This window comes from Botryllus schlosseri, chromosome 13 (assembly GCF_051294905.1).
Source record: "Botryllus schlosseri isolate E-star chromosome 13, Bs_hap1, whole genome shotgun sequence".
In the NCBI taxonomy this organism is placed as follows: domain Eukaryota; kingdom Metazoa; phylum Chordata; class Ascidiacea; order Stolidobranchia; family Styelidae; genus Botryllus; species Botryllus schlosseri.
The window spans coordinates 406857-425758 of record NC_137248.1 but is presented as its reverse complement, the minus strand read 5'-3'; the positions used below and the strand labels follow the sequence as shown (position 1 = coordinate 425758).

General features: G+C 39.4%; 1 protein-coding gene and 2 long non-coding RNA genes across 5 annotated transcripts in view; 2 read left to right on the top strand and 1 right to left on the bottom strand.

The window, feature by feature from the left end:
- LOC145453862 (uncharacterized) overlaps window positions 1-18902 on the top strand; it is a 76803-nt gene that overhangs the window by 20406 nt on the left and 37495 nt on the right. The window lies entirely within an intron of this gene.
- On the bottom strand, window positions 1386-5517 carry LOC145453866 (uncharacterized). Its single transcript, XR_013919954.1, has 2 exons — window positions 3982-5517; window positions 1386-2339 (listed from the first exon to the last, which is right to left on the bottom strand). It is a non-coding gene; the product is annotated as an uncharacterized LOC145453866 (long non-coding RNA).
- LOC145454711 (guanine nucleotide exchange factor for Rab-3A-like) lies at window positions 9964-15945 on the top strand. Of its 2 annotated transcripts, none has more exons than XM_080332703.1 (8): window positions 9964-10565; window positions 11385-11558; window positions 12125-12242; window positions 13537-13640; window positions 14286-14506; window positions 14570-14666; window positions 15518-15584; window positions 15643-15945. In XM_080332703.1, the coding sequence occupies exons 1-8, from the start codon at window positions 10362-10364 to the stop codon at window positions 15720-15722; spliced, it is 1065 nt and encodes a 354-aa protein (XP_080188829.1). In that variant the 5' UTR covers window positions 9964-10361; the 3' UTR covers window positions 15723-15945. The 2 variants fall into 2 exon arrangements, with proteins under 2 accessions (XP_080188829.1, XP_080188828.1); XM_080332702.1 differs by having other exon boundaries at window positions 9990-10565; window positions 14567-14666.

The window sequence follows — 18902 nt, the reverse complement described above, 5'->3', positions numbered from 1 at the left end:
CGGAATTCATCGAGGGCCGGGTTCACCGAGGGACGGGTTCACGGGACGGGTTCACCGAGGGACGGGTTCACTGGTAATCGTGCAAATAACTGAAATAAGTATGCCTTGAAAAACTTTAAGTAGAAGTGTACGTAGTCTGAAATAAAGCCACTTAAAAATCAATCAAGAAAAAAGATGTATAAAGGCATTAGTTAATAGGAGTATGTAACCTGCTGACTTCATGATCTATAATGGTTATGTCGCAGACCTCATTTTAATGGAATAGTTGCTATTACTTTTGAAAATAAACTTCTGTTTGTGTACATGTGTTGTGTAGTCATATAATCATATTAGCTACTTAAGTTACTGAATGAGGAGTGTCAGATATCAGTGACTAAACCTCTCAAGATATTGATAGCTCAGTAAAAGATGAAAACGTATCACTATCAACATAACAGTCTAAAAGTTAGGTAGGATGCAGTTGGGAGTTGGCAATCCTTCATATTTATGATATTTCGGAACAGCATTTGGTATACTGCCTTTGATTCGACTTTGTTATAAAACTTTGCATTATTTTTACACCTGCTCTAGATTCCTGCAATGAAGAAGTTGACGCATGCATTCAAGCAAGACCAGATACGGCGGAGTCGACCAAGTCTATTACGATGGCTCATCCTCATTCAACTAGCGGCATCGTGAAAATTAGTTGAAGCTATTGCTGGACAAAAGAAGCTATTGTTGGACACAAAACTCTATATTTCTCTCCCTGACACAGTAGTACTGTTGATGGATTGGTTATGTTGCATTTATTATTTTCAATACAATTATTACTTCGCGAAGCATTGCAAAATTGAGATCCTTTGAAAGTACTAGATGTGAATTTTGATCGGATGCACAGACAGGATTTCAAGTTGGTTGGTGTTGCAGAATCCCAATGGTCAGCAAACAAAATTTCCGTACACAGTTTTTCTCAGCTTCCTGAAAAGCATAATTGTTGTGTTACTGACGGGTAATTACTTGGCACCCGACTCAACGTTTCATGTGAATGAGACTCATTCGCTCATGCATCGAACTAAATGGTATAATTATATGACAATATTCCTGATGATATCTATAGTGAGACATCTCCAATACTGATTGAAATCCTGGTAATGCTGTGATGCACTAATAATTCGTTAGTTGCTCTCCCGCTAATAGTTTGCATAAGTTTGCATCCTCTATCCTGTAATTGATAATACCAAGATTCATAACTGAAACGAGGTACTCCACGAAATTACATATACTAGGCTTACCATATTTCGGAAATGAAAAAAGAGGACACTTTTACAGAAATTTCAGACATGCAGAACTGAAGAAGAATTCTCAAAAACCGGTAAATTTCACCCGCTTCATGATCGTTGACTAAAAAAAAAAAAAAAAAAAAAAGGTCATCACTTCCGCTCAGACCTCAAAAACACGTTTTTCACTCCTCATTGCTAGGTGGATGACTAAAAAAAAAAAAAAAAAGGGTCTTCATTTCGCTCAGAGCTGAAATCACCGCTTTTCCCTCCGAAATACCCACCGGAGCTTCACTTCTGCGCTAATTTGCGGCATATCACTCGCAATTTCCTCTATATCTGACCTAATTTTCAAAAAAGAGGACAAAATCTCAAAAAAGAGGACAAAAGGGCGTCCTCCGAGGACACTTTCAAAAAAGTCAAAAAAGAGGACAAATCCTCTTAAAAGAGGACGTATGGTAAGCCTAACATATACCGTTGTATTTCATTTGGTCTAGACAAGCGGCTCAAGCTGAACAAGCTAGGCTGATCATACTATATATTACTAACCGCCTTAGGTTAGTCATCAATAATCATATTCAAACGACCCCTCGTTTTCGGAGCAGCAAGGAGTTCCACTGATACGGGATTGAGCACATCAACACCTGATACGTGTCCAGTAGGGTTGTCCAAAATTTGGAAAATCTCAAGAATGATGGGTATCAATGTCTCATTCTATAGATTATTGATAAAAACCGCTATGAGCCTGGAATAAGCTCACAGGAAAGTCGTTAAGATTTGTCGCAAAGCGTTTGAAAGTAGCTACCGACGAGTGGGCGTGCTAGCGACCATAGAATGGCAACAAGACTAGTAATCACGAAATCACGGCTCTCGATTGGCTAATCAGCTATGCTTCAGTGATCACGACGGTAGTGGCTTGCTGATCAGTTGTTAAAGGAGTCTACTAACGGCGGTGATTCTGTAAGCGCATTGTAGGTTGGTTGGCAGATAATGATTTAAGATTGATTCAGGACATGTTAAGTGACTAGATACATGATGATGAACAAACAACAGCTACTTCACACAAACTTAAAGCATGACTGGCTTACTGTGAAGGAAAACGCCGCAGCCTACATGTCTGTTTTGACCGATGGATAGCACAGAACCTGCGGAGAAAGATTGCAAAGTCGCTTATGCAAGTGGTGAACGAATTTCTTGTTTCAGAAGGGATGCATCATCATTGAATACAAATATAATGCTTAACAATGATACTACTTGGTCTGATCTTATTAGGCTCCAGTCGTGCTGCATATCTCAAGTCTTGAATGCTCTAAGGATTGGCTGAATCAGTTTTATGCTGGGGACTTATTAAACTCTTACAGCAAAATGAATTCACTCGTAAGTGCTGTCAAAGTCGTCAATGATGCCGTAGAAAGAGGTGTAGAGGTAAGCACAGACTATGCTGGTATGACCAACAGAAATACAGTACATCTTTGCATGTCCTGAAGGAATCTTGAATCATTACCGGCTGCAACACTACAAATGCTGGAATATAAAACGAGCTTGAAATGCATTGAAGCAGTGCGATAGTTACATTTCTTCGTGGTTCCATTATATAAGCTGATGGTTCCATTATATAAGCTATCTGGCCGGCCAACATAACATCTTCTGAGCAGATAAGATTTTGTGCGGCATCCATCTCACGTATGGTGTGCTGTACCAGTTTGCGATGACTAATATACTTTACCTACGCCCAGTCTGACGTACTTGCAACCATAACTAGGTATTTCTTGGATGTATATCTTATTCCAAAAGAGCACAATCGTACGCCGTTTCACCTCTGTCACGTCTGCAATTCTCTAAGGCAGTGGTTCCCAAACGGTGGGGAATTCCCTACTGGTGGGGAATTTCGGGATTTTTGGTGGGGAATAGACTCACTTTTGAAAAAATCTTTACAGTAATATTCTCCTTTATTAAATGTCGTTTTGAAATGCCGACCTAATATTTCATAGCTCATTTGCAATTCAGCGATTCACATTATCAGTGCTTCCAATTAGCGAGAATTGCCTGGATAGCGACACGCGATCTCTAGACATGTTTTTATTCATTTGTACACCATCATCGGTCACAAAACGTAGTCATGGAAAAATTCTGATTCGTTGTAATAAGAGCTCATATTGCTGAACACGTAGTCAAGGGAGATCGTGGACTCGCTAATTGATAGCACATCCGGACTCGTTACAAAGGAAATTACATATTTATGTTATTTCAAGTTCTTTCAGTATTGTGCGAAAGTATAGTTTACGGCGGCTTATATATATATATTAGGGTTGTCCAAAATTTGGAAAATCTCAAGAATGATGGTTATCAATGTTTCATTCTATAGATTATTGTTAAAAAACCGCAATGAGCCTGGAATAAGCTCACAGGAACGTCGTTAAGATTTGTCGCAAAGCGTTTGAAAGTAGCTACCGACGAGTGGGCGTGCTAGCGACCATAGAACGGAATCAAGACTAGTAATCACGAAATCACGGCTCTCGGTTGGCTAATCGGCTATGCTTCAATGATCACGACGGCAGTGGCTTGCTGATCAGTTGTTAAAGGAGTCTACTAACGGCGGTGATTCTGTAAGCGCATTGTAGGTTGGTTGGCAGATAATGATTTAAGACTGATGCAGGACATGTTCAGTGACTAGATACATGATGATGAACAAACAGCGGCTACTTCCACAAACTTAGCGAATGACTGGCTTACTGTGAAGGAAACCGCCGTAGCCTACATGTCTGTTTTGACCGATGGATAACACAGAACCTGCGGAGAAATATTGCAAAGGCGCTTATGCAAGAGGCGAACGAATTTCTTGTCTCAGAAGAGATGCATCATCATTGAATACAAATATAAAGCTTAACAATGACACTACTTGGTCTGATCTTATTAGGCTCCAGTCGTGCTGTATAACTCAAGTCTTGAATGCTCTAAGGATTGGCTGAATCAGTTTTACTGATTGACTTATTAAACTCTTACAGCAAAATGAATTCTACAGCAAAATGAATTCACTCGTAAGTGTTGTCAAAGTCGTCAATGATGCCGTAGAAAGAGGTGTAGAGGTAAGCACAGACTATGCTGGTATGACCAGCAAAAATACAGTACATCTTAGCATGTCCTGAAGGAATCTTGAGTCATTACCGGCTGTAACACTACAAATGCTGGAACGTAAAACGAGCTTAAAATGCATTGAAGCAGTGCGATAGTTACATATCTTCGTGGTTCCATTATATAAGCAGATGGTTCTATTATATAAGCTATCTGGCCGGCCAATATAACATAATCCGAGCAAATAAGATTTTGTGCAGCATCCATCTCACGTATGGTGTGCTGTACCAGCTTGCGATGACTAATATACTTTGCTTACGCCCAGTCTGACGAATTTGCAACCATAACTAGGTATTTCTTGGATGTATATCTAGTTCTAAAAGAGCACAATCGTTCGCCGTTTCACCTCTGTTATGCCTGCAATTCTCTAAAGTTAAGTTGAGCTATACAATCAAACTGTCTTTTTAATGGGCATAATAGCATAGTCTGTGCTTATACCTTTTAACTCTATGTGCGGCGTCATTGACGACTTTGACATCCCCAGCATATACGGCTGATTCAGCCAATCCTTAGGGCATTCAAGACTTCAAATATACCGCGACTGGAACCTAATAAGATCAGACAAAGTGTAGTGTCATTGTTAAGTTTTATATTTGTATTCAATGATGATGCATCCCTTCTGAAACAAGAAATTCGTTCACCACTTGCATAAGCGCCTTTGTAATATTTCTCTGCAGGTTCTGTGCTATCCATCGGTCAAAACAGACATATAGGCTACGGCGGTTTCCTTCACAGTAAGCCAGTCATTCGTTAAGTTTGTGGGAAGTAGCCGCTGTTTGTTCATCATCATGTATCTAGTCACTGAACATGTCCTGCATCAGTCTTAAATCATTATCTGCCAACCAACCTACAATGCGCTTACAGAATCACCGCCTTTAGTAGACTCCTTTAACAACTGATCAGCAAGCCACTGCCGTCGTGATCATTGAAGCATAGCCGATTAGCCAATCGAGAGCCGTGATTTCGTGATTACTAGTCTTGATTCCGTTCTATGGTCGCTAGCACGCCCACTCGTCGGTAGCTACTTTCAAACGCTTTGCGACAAATCTTAACGGCGTTCCTGTGAGCTTATTGCAGGCTCATTGTTTTTTTTTTATCAATAATCTATAGCATGAGACATTGATACCCATCATTTTTGAGACGCCCACGACCGCCCACGTTGGAGACGCTTAACACGAGCCCAAAACTGATTATCTTATGTTCTTTTTGTCTCCTGTTTTCTTTTGCCCTTTTTTATTTTATCTAATTGAAAAGTCGATATATATATATATATTTTTGAGATTTTCCAAATTTTGGACAGCCCTAATATATATGTATCGCACGCATGAGTTCGTCAATATCAGGAAGTTTATCTGACCCTTATATTATTCGGTATTTACGTATGTAAATTGATGCTACCCCGCAACATTTGGAAATTTTTCAAACCCCTTCCATTTTTCTGTTGGCTGCGCGCTGGGGTGGATACATATATTTACGGAGGTGCGTTTACGGTTACCAGTTCACCGCTGCGTTAATTTTATTGTGTGCTCATCAATTCCCGGGATCTTAACAATCACCAATAGCACGTACTATATACTAAGCAAAGTCTTGCAAAATTTTATTGGAGGTAGCACTTTAAAGGGTAGATATGAATATAGATTTTTTAGGTGGGGAATGAAGGCTCGTAATAAATCGGAAGTGGGGAATTAGGATAAAAAGGTTGGGAACCACTGCTCTAAGGCTAAGTTAAGCTATACAATCAAACTGTCTTTTAATGGGCATAATAGCATAGTCTGTGCTTATACCTTTCAACTCTTTGTGCGGCATCATTGACGACTTTGACAGTCCCCAGCATATACGGCTGATTCAGCCAATCCTTAGGGCATTCAAGACTTCAAATATACCACGACTGGAACCTAATAAGATCAGACATGGTATAGTGTCATTGTTAAGTTTTATATTTGTATTCAATGATGATGCATCCCTTATGAAACAAGAAATTCGTTCACCACTTGCATAAGCGACTTTGCAATCTTTCTCCGCAGGTTCTGTGCTATCCATCGGTCAAAACAGACATGTAGGCTACGGCGGTTTCCTTCACAGTAAGCCAGTCATGCTTTAAGTTTGTGGGAAGTAGCCGCTGTTTGTTCATCATCATGTATCTAGTCACTGAACATGTCCTGCATCAATCTTAAATAATTATCTGCCAACCAACCTACAATGCGCTTACAGAATCACCGCCGTTAGTAGACTCCTTTAACAACTGACCAGCAAGCCACTGCCTTCGTGATCACTGAAGCATAGCCGATTTGCCAATCGAGAGCCGTGATTTCGTGATTACTAGTCTTGATTCAGTTCTATGGTCGCTAGCACGCCCACTCGTCGGCAGCTATTTCAAATGCTTTGCGACAAATCTTAACGACGTTCCTGTGAGCTTATTCCAGGCTCATTGTTGTTTTTTATCAATAATCTATAGAATGAGACATTGATACCCATCATTTTTGAGATTTTCCAAATTTTGGACAACCCTAGTGTCCAGTTTAAACATTACTTTCGTAAGTAAGGGCAAAAAGCATACTTACATTCGTCATCTGAGTACTCGGACTCACTTGGTGAATCCATTACAAGCGAAACCTCCGCGATAACTAACTAATAAAATCGCCCCGCTACTGCAAAAGCACCAGCCCTATAGCCAGGGTTGCCATCGGCATGGACCCAAAAATAAGGACAGTCGAAAAATTAGATTAACATGAAAAAGCGATTTGTACATACTTTGTATTTATACGAGCCGTGGCATATCACATTCCATACTTTTCACCAGAAACAATCTGCTCGGGCAACTCCTTGATTTTAGAAAGTGCTTCATGGATATCATGACAGCTCAGGTCTAAGTTGTTTACATTTACTCAGGGCCGAAACAGCACTTCGTCATCCCCCCCCCCGAAAAAAAACCGTTGGTCTTGCCCCCCCACGGGTGATGAACCAAACTTCTCCACCTCGTTAGAGCCGTCAACCAAGAGGGAAAAGGCCGTACATCAAGTTCAGACAAAATCATTTTTGAGCGTATGAAGCAAAAACTCCAGTCACAATTCTTGTAGTCTTGGTCCTGACCTAAGAAAACTTATTTGCAATGTTGGAATCGGGGGATATTGCTTCGAACAAATGCGATGTGCAATCGCTGGTGAGGAATGATTGTTGGTGTTTGACAGTATGGAATGCCCAGGTACCCTCCGCAGCAGCTGCCTTATAGACTGTGGTTGTTGGTGCTGATCGACTTGTGGAAAAATTATTCATCGACTGGCTCAAATTAATCATCATGACACACTTCTTGCGTTTTGGGGTATCAATGTGTGTTGAAATAGCGGTATTTCCTATGGCCTCCAGGTTAATGTCACAATTGCAGATATTGCTATGTTCGAAACACTCGCCCTTCAAGCTTCGTGCATTTAAACTAATCAGATTTAGCCTTATTTGTAGCTAAAACTATATTCGCAAGTGCAATATAATTTAGAAAAAATTATCAATGATTTATACCTTTACTACTTTTAAACAAATGTGTCGACTGCACTGCGCCTTTTTTCACAACGCAATAAATGCGGCCTTCCCCACAGCTTGAGCTTATTCTACTGTAGACCAAACAGCAGGAACCTGGTACTGCTGTTTACTGCGAAAATTATGTCCACTGCGGTAGCTTGGTACAGACGAAAATGCTATATCACTACTCACTGCCCTAGCTATCTCACCACTTAGAAGTCAAATCTTGTGGCGTGTACGTCACGAGAGTTCCTTTCATTTATGATGTCATAAAATCTCGACGAAAAAACATAATTTTAGAATATTATGCAACACAGATACCAGAAGAAAACGATCAAAGTTCTGTAGCGCTTGAAAATAAGACAAAATAAGGACGCAAGTCGAAAATAAGGGCATTTCTTAGAAATAAGGACAGTTGAGTTTTCTAAGACGTGGCCCTTCAAAATAAGGACAAATCTTGGAAATAAGGACGGTATGGCAACCCTGCCTATAGCATACATCCGCAGCGGCCAGAAGAGATGTCAACTACATGACGTCACAATGAACATTTCGCTTTTTCTGTAAACATACCAATATTGGGACTTTCAGTCCAAATTACGGCAATTTCCGATTAGTTTTAAATACGGAAAGTCGGCAATTTCAGTATGAAAAAAAATTCTGAACATGATTAGGCGAAGTTGTCTATAAGATGCAGTTGACCTTTAAGAACCACTGGCATGTATGGTTATATAATCGGTATTTCTGTTAGTAGTTAAGTCAATTGATACTTTCACTCTGGTTCCGACTAAAAGTCCCCAAATCAGGCCGAGGTCCGCACCGGTTCTAACTTCATGCTCCGCGGAGTACGAACCTGATGTGTTCTTATATATCAATGATTTGCTTGTTTCTTGAGAACATGAACGGAGATGGATTTTCTCCCAACTGCATTTTCGCTCCGCTGTTTGATAGTTTCGAAATGTAGTTTTCCGCGACAAATCTCAATTTCGGGCAGACTTTCATTCTTTGTGCGTGCCGAGGGCGAGATTGACTTGTTTACTATTTTAGTTACCTGCTATTACGTGATGACGTGTGCGAACGTTAGACTTGTTGTTGTGTCGAGATTGTGGGAAAACACGGTAGTAGATGGTGGCGTATCTGGTCACAGTGGTCAGTATGTCTTGAACGCCTACCTTGTAATTCTCCCTTAGAACAGCATTGACGATTGGTATATCGATGTCAGAGGTTGAGTGTATCTAAACCAATATCTGACGTAATTCAGACAATTGCCCGAGACTGGAAACAGTGGCTGTTTGCGCTTTACAGAAGGTTTTTTTGCATAAAATAATTGAGTAATCAAAGGGAAAGTTGCGTGTGGCGTTGCAACCAATTGTCATCACGGACATGATGTTTTTTGGACAGTCAGACGTTAGCTTAGTACTAAGCAAACGAGTCAAAGTAAAGTTTTATTATTACCACTTGCCAACAAGGCAAAATTAATGTGATGGTGGCAATTGTTTCTTCTCAAGTTGATCGAGGCCAGTTCAACTGAGTCTAATAATGCATAAGTATTTTTTAATGCATTCGATGAGACATTTCTTATCATTCAAATACATTATGGAAACGATGTGTGAAAAACTGTAAACTTTAATTTTACTTGAGCGAAATGACAGTTATATTCCAATTTGTGAAATGTTTCTATGCTCAATTTATATATTTATAATTCATTTATAATGGCAACGTGGCAATGAATGATGAGTAGGCCTACAGGCACACACGCACCACAGTTAGATTTTGTGTACGGAGCTACATATTAACACGAGTAAATCTCCGTAAGAATGGAGTTTAACTAGTTTAACCGTGATTCAAGTGATTCAGCCAAAGATGAGAAGAAACTAGAAGAGAACCAACTTTCAGAATCACTGTGCCCTTATTCTGTGCTTGTCGATAATGTTTTTGCTAATTCAGTAGTTCTAATTCTAATTTAATTTGGTAAGGCCTGTGTAGCTATCATTTCAATTCTAATATAATTAAAAAAACTAGCTATCATTGCAATTCTAATGTAATTTAAAAAACTGTGTAGCTATCATTCTTATTATAATATAATTAAAAAAAACTGTGTAGCTATCATTCCAATTCCAATCAAATTTAGAAAAAAACTTGACATTTTTCTAGTTGTCCAAGTTGTATAAGTTTTTGATATTCCAAACTGAATCCAGGTCTTGGTATTATAGGTTATGTTTGTGAGAGCAATAATTTTGCAGATACCGGTACCCAGAAATGACCAGGTCTTTGCATGTTTCTGACAGTAAATTGGTGCTTGTCGCCATGACTCTGCTAATAAGATCGATCATTTCAGTTCCAATTGGTTTGTGATTGTAGCAGTGATTCACATTTTTTCATGTTTCATTATCTGTAGTGATTATTTTATTATTATCGTCAGACGATAAAAGTCGATTGCCTGCATCACTTCATGCATGTGTGATGTCACAATCTGTGACCGATAGCACATCGGCGATTCCTTCTAATTCTGTCATCTCAATCAACAACAATTTCAAAAAGTTGGACGTCGACAATTCGTCTGAAGATCGAGTAGAATCAAGTCTTCTAGCGACTGGGGCGGAAGAAACTGACAATGCGAACGTTCCACTTGAGTTTTTGCAGAAAGAATTGGAGTCAGCACGGAAGGTTAGTTCTCAAAAACTCAAATTTAATAGTCATCAAGGCCCAAATCTGATGCTCACACTCACATTTGACTCTACTTTTATGCAATCCAGAAGTCGTTTTGAGTCAAAGAACTAGAAAATTTGCGACTTTTGTTCAAATTAGGCTAGAATTAAAATAATAATAACAGTTTTTTTCCAAATTAGATTAGAATCAGAATTACTGAATCCGCGAAAACTTAGGAATGGAATCAAGTTCAGTTGATTCTCATCATGAGAATGGCAAATATCTCTACCGTAGCAAGCTTGGCTGGTTTCCCACGATACAGTTCTCCTGCAGAATTTTCAGGAAGTTAAGAAATTCTATTAGAATTAGAATTAGAGCAAAGAAACTTTTTACAAGTTAATTTCTTTCCAAGTTCCGTGATGGTCTCCTAGAGCAGTCTCCAAGACTTTATATCTCAACTCCAAAATGCAACAAGTCGGACGCTTGTCTCATTAATTAAAGAAATGAAACATGAAGTTTTGAATTGATTTTGAAAGTTAAACGTGTTTTTTCACGGTCACGGTCGGCTTTAGACTTACGTCCGTCTCGATGCTTTAAGTGTTGTATGAAACATGTAATATCAAAAAGTCGGCATTAAATGAAGTTTCCAATATTTACTTTTTAGTTATATGCGTTTGCTGTAATTGCAATTTGAGTGAAGGTTTTCCGGTCTGTAACATTTGTTTTGATGCTTTGTCGGTTCGCAAGGTCGAAAAGGTCGAAAACCTTGCCCTCAGGTCGGGAATCCCTGCTGTAGAGAAACAACCTCGAGCGTCCACATCAGATTCCTCATTTCAGGCTCTGCGCATAAAAGATGAAGAATGCAAAGAGTTGTCGTCCGTGAGGTCGAAGGTCGAGTCCGAGCTGGAAGAGCTCACGGCGAGTTTGTTCCAAGAAGCGCACAAAATGGTGAACGAGGCGAATTTGAAGCAGTTTGTCGCAGAGAAGAGATTAAAAGAAGCAACCGGAGAGGTTGGAATTTCATCACCCGCCCCCCACACTTGTACAAGATACCAATCTAGATAGTTGACGGTCAACTAATTACTTGGTTTTGAACTAGTTCTGCTTTTAGTTGCGCGTTTAAAAGAAATTAGTTTCCACACATATAGAAAACACGCGTCATCATGAGTCATGATTAGGGGGGATGGGTTTGTTGTGTGATGTTCTAGCAGCCATTGCTAGCTCGGAGTCATCACTACTGACAGTGGTGTAGCCAGGGTTTTGGGTATAGAAACCCCTCCACTTTCGAACTTGTATTGATGTTCTTGTGGAAAACTGTTTGGATTCACTTCATTCACATAAAATTAAACATAAATAAGTTGCTTTGGAATTGAATCAAATTACGGGAGTTGTGTCTTTGTTTGTAAGTTGCGGAATTTTAAAGGTCATTATTTCTAGTTCTAGTTATAGTTGCGAGTTTTGAAAAGTCAGTAGTTCTAGTTGTACAAGTCTCTCACCCCCCCTGATTCTTGAGCTCATTTTTTGTTTTGTTTATTATTTTTTATTATTTGTCACTGTACATTATTTTTATTGGTCAGATCGAAGCTCTCCGAACGGAAGTGTCTGCGTTAAAATCTCTCGTTCTCACCTCTACCCCGAGCAACCCCAACCCGGAATGTCACCCGCAACTCATCAAGAAGAAGAAGGAAGTGCTAGGTGGGTGTGGGCCTGTGGGGGGCTGAAAATTTGGGTCGTTCTGCAGGATCCTTTTCTGCTGTCGTAGTTAGAGATGGTCATGGTCAACGCTGCTGCTTGCGTAGAAGTCACGTCGTACATTTCTACCAGAGTACAAGACTTTTTAAGACTACTTGAATTGGAACTAGAAAATTAAGATTTGAGTAAGTAATTTCAAAAAGTAGATTTGGCGGAGACGTGGCACATTTGCATCAGTTAATCGACTTACGTCGTAGTAAAGTGAATATTTTTGCCTAAAAAATGCTCAAGTATAAGCGGAAGTTCATGGAAGATCATGTCCTCATGAGTAGGGTGATTCATTTTTGACATTGCAAAAAAAGTCAAAATTTTGTCAAAATTATAGCGTTAGATCAAAAAATTTGCAAGATGTTTTTGGCAACTGCATTTCGTTGATGTCGTAGAGGTTGCTCTGATGGTGAACTTTTCATTTTACATTTTGCAGCCTACTTTACAGGCTTACGGTTGTAGATCTCATTGCCTATTCATCGTGAATCATAAACCATGGAATGGCACAAATAAGTTGACATGGCGTGATGATCAACACACCTTGAAACAAGTGAAATTTTTGGTAGGTGCAAAGCCTTTCCAAGTTCACTCCGATATCTCACTGAATCTAAAACTTGTCACCATGGTGGGCAATGGTTCTTATATCACGCTCAGTGTTTCTCAATGTTTCGGCGGATTGTGAGATGGTAAGAAAACTCAAAATTAAGTTGCGGTCTAAACGTTGATGTTGACAACATTGTCGTTATCGGGCAACAGGTGTGTCACTAACACTCCAGCAGTGTACACCAAACCTCAACGCTGCCAGAAAACAATTGCTTCTGTTGAACGTTTCGTTTATTCTTGCTAAGCTAAGGATATTCAGCTCCAACTAAAAATGTAGAAAAGTACTACAATTTTAACATTATGTGCAGCAATGCCTAATTTTATTTCTACTTGATTGGAAAATTTTGTCAAAATTAAGTTGTTTAATGTCAAATTTTTTTAATGCGAAATCTTCCGTTTTTGTGGTTCAAAAATTGATCGCCATACTCGTGAGTTCGTAGCCAAATCCTGCTTGGGTACAATCGAAAAAGTAGAAGCTACTTTCTTACTGACAACCTCTAGTCTTGACAGAATCGAAATCGGACTTAGACTGATTTTCAAGGGCCAAACAATGCTTATTTTTCCTGGTTACCAAAACCTCCCGTTATTGGGATGCATTTGGACATCTGAATTATTGCACAGCAAGTGTCTTTTCGATCAATTTCAGGCTCGCCATTACGAAAACACCGAATCCTGCGAAAACGCGGCCAAGATGAAAAAAGCGAAGTGAAATCTGGAGAAAATCCTGTTTCTGTGAAACTAGGAAAAGAGGTATTTTTTGTGATATTTATTTCTCTCTCGAACAAACTTGTACAATAGGGCTACTCAAAAATAACTTTTTTCTCATATTTTACTGGCTACTTGATAGAATGGTTAGGTTACGTAAAATAACACTGCACACCAATTTTGACTCAATTCCTACCTATAGAAGCATTGCTATAAGTGGAAAAAGTTTTGGATTTATTTGATAAATATTGATATCAAATTTTTTCAAATTTTGCGGGCTACCCCATGGAATTGTTAGGTTGTCTGAAATAACGATGTACAAAATATTCGGCTCAATTCGAATTCGAACCAGCAGAAGCGAAGTTATTGGAGCACAAAATTTTTAGATTTGGAAAAAAGAGTATTTACGGTGGCAAATTCTTTCATTATTTATTATAGATCTATCCACCGTAAATGCTATGATTCGAAATCTTAAAATTTTGAACACCAATAACCAAACTCAGAACCCAGTTCTTCTGAGATGCCGTTTCGATTTCCGATATTTCTGAGCTCGTTTTGTGATTCAGTAATTCATATCTATTTAATCTAGTTGGATATATTTTTGCTGGTTAGGGAATTTTCATGGTGGATATTTCTAGTTCTAGTTGTGAAAATCCAGTAGTTTGTACAAGTCCGATTTTGTGGTCGCAGGTAGATTCTGTCATCATGGATCAGTTGGCTTCGTGGCTTAGCAACTTGACGCAGCCTCCCGATCAAATCTGCCCATCGTCAAACAGTCTCCTGACTCGAATCGACTCGGAAGACGTGGTGCCTTGCTTGACATTTAGTAATTCAGTGATGTCACGAAGAATATTGAACAATGTCAGAAACAACACGCTCATGATCGAACCCCTGCTGCGGCCGGTCACGCAGTGAGTTAAAAATGTATGGAAATTTCTTAGGACTTTGTTTCAAAGTGTGTTGAATGACAGGAGGTGTTCGTTGACAAATGCAATCGCGTCTTGTCAGCACAGAATAAAATGTGGGGCGTCCGAAGATTGGATTCCAATTTCCATGCTGAGCCGAGCTCGGGTTAGTATTTAGTTGAAATGTGTAGTCTGTGAGTAGAGCCGGGCAAAATAATATAATGTACATAAAATTCAAGATAATTTGGTATTTTTTCGACCATGCCTATTTCGTTGTACCTCATGACAGAGGCGTGGGTTGATCTCGACCTCACAGACATGACTATCTGGTAACGCGCCTAACTCTGCGCTACATGTTTTGTATGATGAGATACGTCTAATCGAGGTTTCAAGGCTTCCACGGTGCTGAATAGTATCGGAACTATCATTTTTGTTGATAAATTAACTTAACTCAGCCGCTCAAGATTGATGCGGAACAATCAAAGGCCATAAATTCTGCAATTGGCAAACACTTGTTGGATAATCCTCGCATACTCGGAAAGGGTCGCTCACACTTTCATTTGTGTGCCTTGGAGTCGACTTTTATCAAAATACACGAGCCAAGGCTGTGTCAACAAAAAGAGTTCGTGTATCATCTAAAAATAGTACATTGAACGCTCTCGTATTCGACATTTCGTGCTGGTGACGTCATATTTTGTGTTACGATTGTTGATATACGCTGTTCTTTCGAATTCTCTACTAGTTGCTGACGATTACCCCTGACGAGTGTCAGCCGAAAATATTCGGGTTCATTTCAATATGAATATACTATTCAATTGTATATTGAAGTTCTGTACCTCAAAGAAGCTGTTCAATTAACTTTAAGCATATCATTTCAGCACTTGAAAATATCATCTGTCACTACTCGAATGATTAGAATGTGATTCAGTACAACACTGCTTCATTCAGATTTGAGTCCTTTCATTGTTTTGCTAAGCTCTAACTGTGACGTTATTCTGACCCTCTTCATGAACTTAGATTGCCGCAGTGTGCGACTACCTGACATACATTCGATATATCGAGCAAAAAATCGTCAACCATGACAGTAAGTAGCTGAAATTATATTCTTTCCGCACAATCTGATCATGTTTGTCTTTTAACAGGAGATCAAATGTACTGGGAGATCATGCGGCTCCGTAAAGAAATGTGTCAAGCCAAGTTAGGCTTTTATAAAACCGAGTGAAGCTGCCTTTTTTGTGTTCTATGTCCTCACAAGTGCATATATTGCAATTTTAATCAGTTACTGTGTCTTCCTGTGCAGTGAAAATGGCCGCACTTTGCCAGAGGAGCGAGATTCCATTCATATCCATCAAAAGCGTACTTTCCTATTTCATCGCTATATTCCTATTTACCTATATTTGCCATCTCTTGCTGCAAAATTTGCAATATACACACGTTCTGTTCTGCATTGCGTTCTGAATTTTGCAGGTCAGGGAGTAGGAAGTTTATTTCATTGTGTCGCAAATAAATCGTCCTGAATTGCAGATGCAACAGAAAGCATCTTGAAAGTATTGACCAACCAATACTAGGGTTGGTTTGGTCAGAAAACAAGAAATTAGTGGGAACGTGATATGGCTCATTGCTGCACAATGTCGTTAGCTTTATAAAGCATGTCGGGACTTCCCTGATGGAAACTAAAATATCATTCTCCGGGAAAACCCAGCAAATTTGAGGGAATTCGGGGGAAACACCTTCAATTTTCGTCGAAATTTGACCAATTTTTACGGAAAAACGACGGGGATTTCCCAAATTCGCCGGGAAAACTACCCGGATATCTAATTTTGGAAATTCCGGGTACTTTTACGGTGAATTTTGGAAAATCCCCGTCGATTTTTCGTAAAAATTGGTCAAATTTCGGCGAAAATTGAAGGTGTTTCTCCCGAATTCGCCAGAAATTCCCCTAAATTCGCTGGGTTTTCCCGGAGAAGTTATTTTAGTTTCGATCTGGGGAAATCCCGGGCTTGTTTTAAAGCGAACGACAATCCTTCGAACTCTCGGTCCTACGATTTTCAAAAGCGGACGTCGGCTCTCAATCAATCCTGGTTCGTATCCTATAACCCAATCCGTGATTCCCATACTGCAGACTGCTTATAAGACCAATGAATATTTCAAGTGCTTTTATTTCAGATTTAATAAAATTCTGTCACTTTATCGAGTCTCTCCGGTTGGATCTATTTGAAATTTTGGTTTGAGTGAGAATTCGAATGCTTTGCGATTAGGTCGATAAAATCACTGCTTCATTAATATGCAACACGAAATATGATGAATATAATTCAATTCCGACCGAGATTTTGCTACGTACGAGGTATCCTACACAGAGGTGGTCAGTAACGATGTACTTCTACTTTTTGAAGTACTTGAAGTAGATTTTTCCTACTCACACCACTTTTTAAGTAGTTATGATTTTGGACTACTTCTACTTGACAGTTTTCAGTTTTGTAGGTAAAAATAAGCGTAGAATACCTACTTACTTGTGAACTACCACTCCTACTTCTACTTGAGTAGAAATTCCGGCGTTACTTCTACTTCTACTTGAGTAGCGACGGTGACTACTTTGACCACCTCTGAGCCTACATGATAATAGTAATGAAAGCACAGTAAAATATGGGGACTCGGGACTCAGTCTAACAGAACTCTACCAGGCAAATTATGTCGTCACCTCTTCCCTCCTTAAGCATACACTGTGCATGCACCTTGTAAAGCTATGATGAAGCTACCAAGTAATTTTAGTTTACGTGCCATCGATTCACTGAAAAAAAATTTCCGGACCAGGTTCAAATGGGGTAAGGGTAATCCATAAAAAGTGTAGCGTTTAATGCCAAAACGGGTTCGTCAGATTAATCGTTGACCAGTTCCATATCTACTATATAAATGGGTCGTCAGAACTTCGGCGCGGTAAGATACAACAACTAAGCTTAGATCATTCCAGAGTACTGGCCATTCAGAGGTGGTCGAAGTAGTGACCGTCAGTGCTCAAGTTGGGGTAAAGCCATAAATTTCTACTCGAACAAAAGTAGCAATTTACAGGCAAAAAGTATACTAGGCCTAGTTTTGCCTGGAAAATTGAAAACTGTCATGTGTAAGTAGTATGGTCTAAAATTATAGGCACTTGTTCATAAACTTTTTTGACTTGTGGCACACTGGAAAAATGATATCGCTCGTGGCACACTTCCAAAATAGTTGCTTTCTGCAAAAAATATTAATGTGGTAATGCGATGGCTATGCGTATTTATTCGAACTTATATACGAGAATACGACTTACATTGCATTGTTGAAAACATACCCGCATTTCGCCTCCAATTCCAAGCAGTCTCGTGCACAGCTTTTCATTTCGGTCAAAACAAAGAAGCTCTGTTCACATGAATGCACGGATGCAAATGTTAATCATATTCTGATTGCTCATCATGTTATAGGATTTGAAATGAGATAGCCATAATTCATCATTATTGTGAAAACAGCTTTTTGAAAATCGGGACGTTCTGTATATCAACGTGCTGATCTTCTGTAGCAATATTGCTTCCAAATCTACCAACTACTAGGGTTACCATACGTCCTCCTTTAAGAGGACTTGTCCTCTTTTTTGACTTTGTTGAAACTAGTGTCCTCGGAGGCTGCCCTTTTGTACCGTTTTTGTGATTTTGTCCTCTTTTTGGGAATTTTGGTCATATTCATAGCAAAATTCGACGGAGATGGCGTAAATCAGCACCGAAGTGACGCTCCGCGGGTGTTTCGGGAGCTGAGTGGAAAGTTGACCGACCACGAAGTGCGGAAAATTTACCATTTTTTTGAGAATTCTCCTCCGGTTTTGCAAGTCTGAAAAAGTTTTTGTTTGCGAGTTAGTGACCAGGAGCATAAAACGAATTGAAGACTATCGACATATAGCAGCCCAATTATGAAGGGACAACTAACGATCGGTAACGATTGGTTCCATCGTAATGGTCATGTGTACTTATTTATCTGCAGTTGGAGAGCTTTTAATTCATATATGCTTGCCAGTATGCCTTGTTTTGAACGTCTTTTTTCAAAATTCCAAACGATTCGCGGCACACCTAAGAATCTGCGCTGTCACACAGTTTGGGAGTCGGCAAAATCTATCTGAAATCTTTCAAAAGCATAAGCATTTGTTATTACCACCTGTGATTACGACTAGGTCAAACATTCTTGCATTTAACCGGAAATTGAAATAGGTCAGCAAAAATTGTAGAGAGCTCCGATACAGAAAATTTTGAGTAAATTATCTATTTTTGCCTTGGTAATGAGACACATAAATGCAGACTGGGATTTAAAACAAATCTTCACGTTTGATTAGCTATTCGATAAAATTGGTTAGGTTGGACAGCCATTAGCATTTGAAGGAATCAAA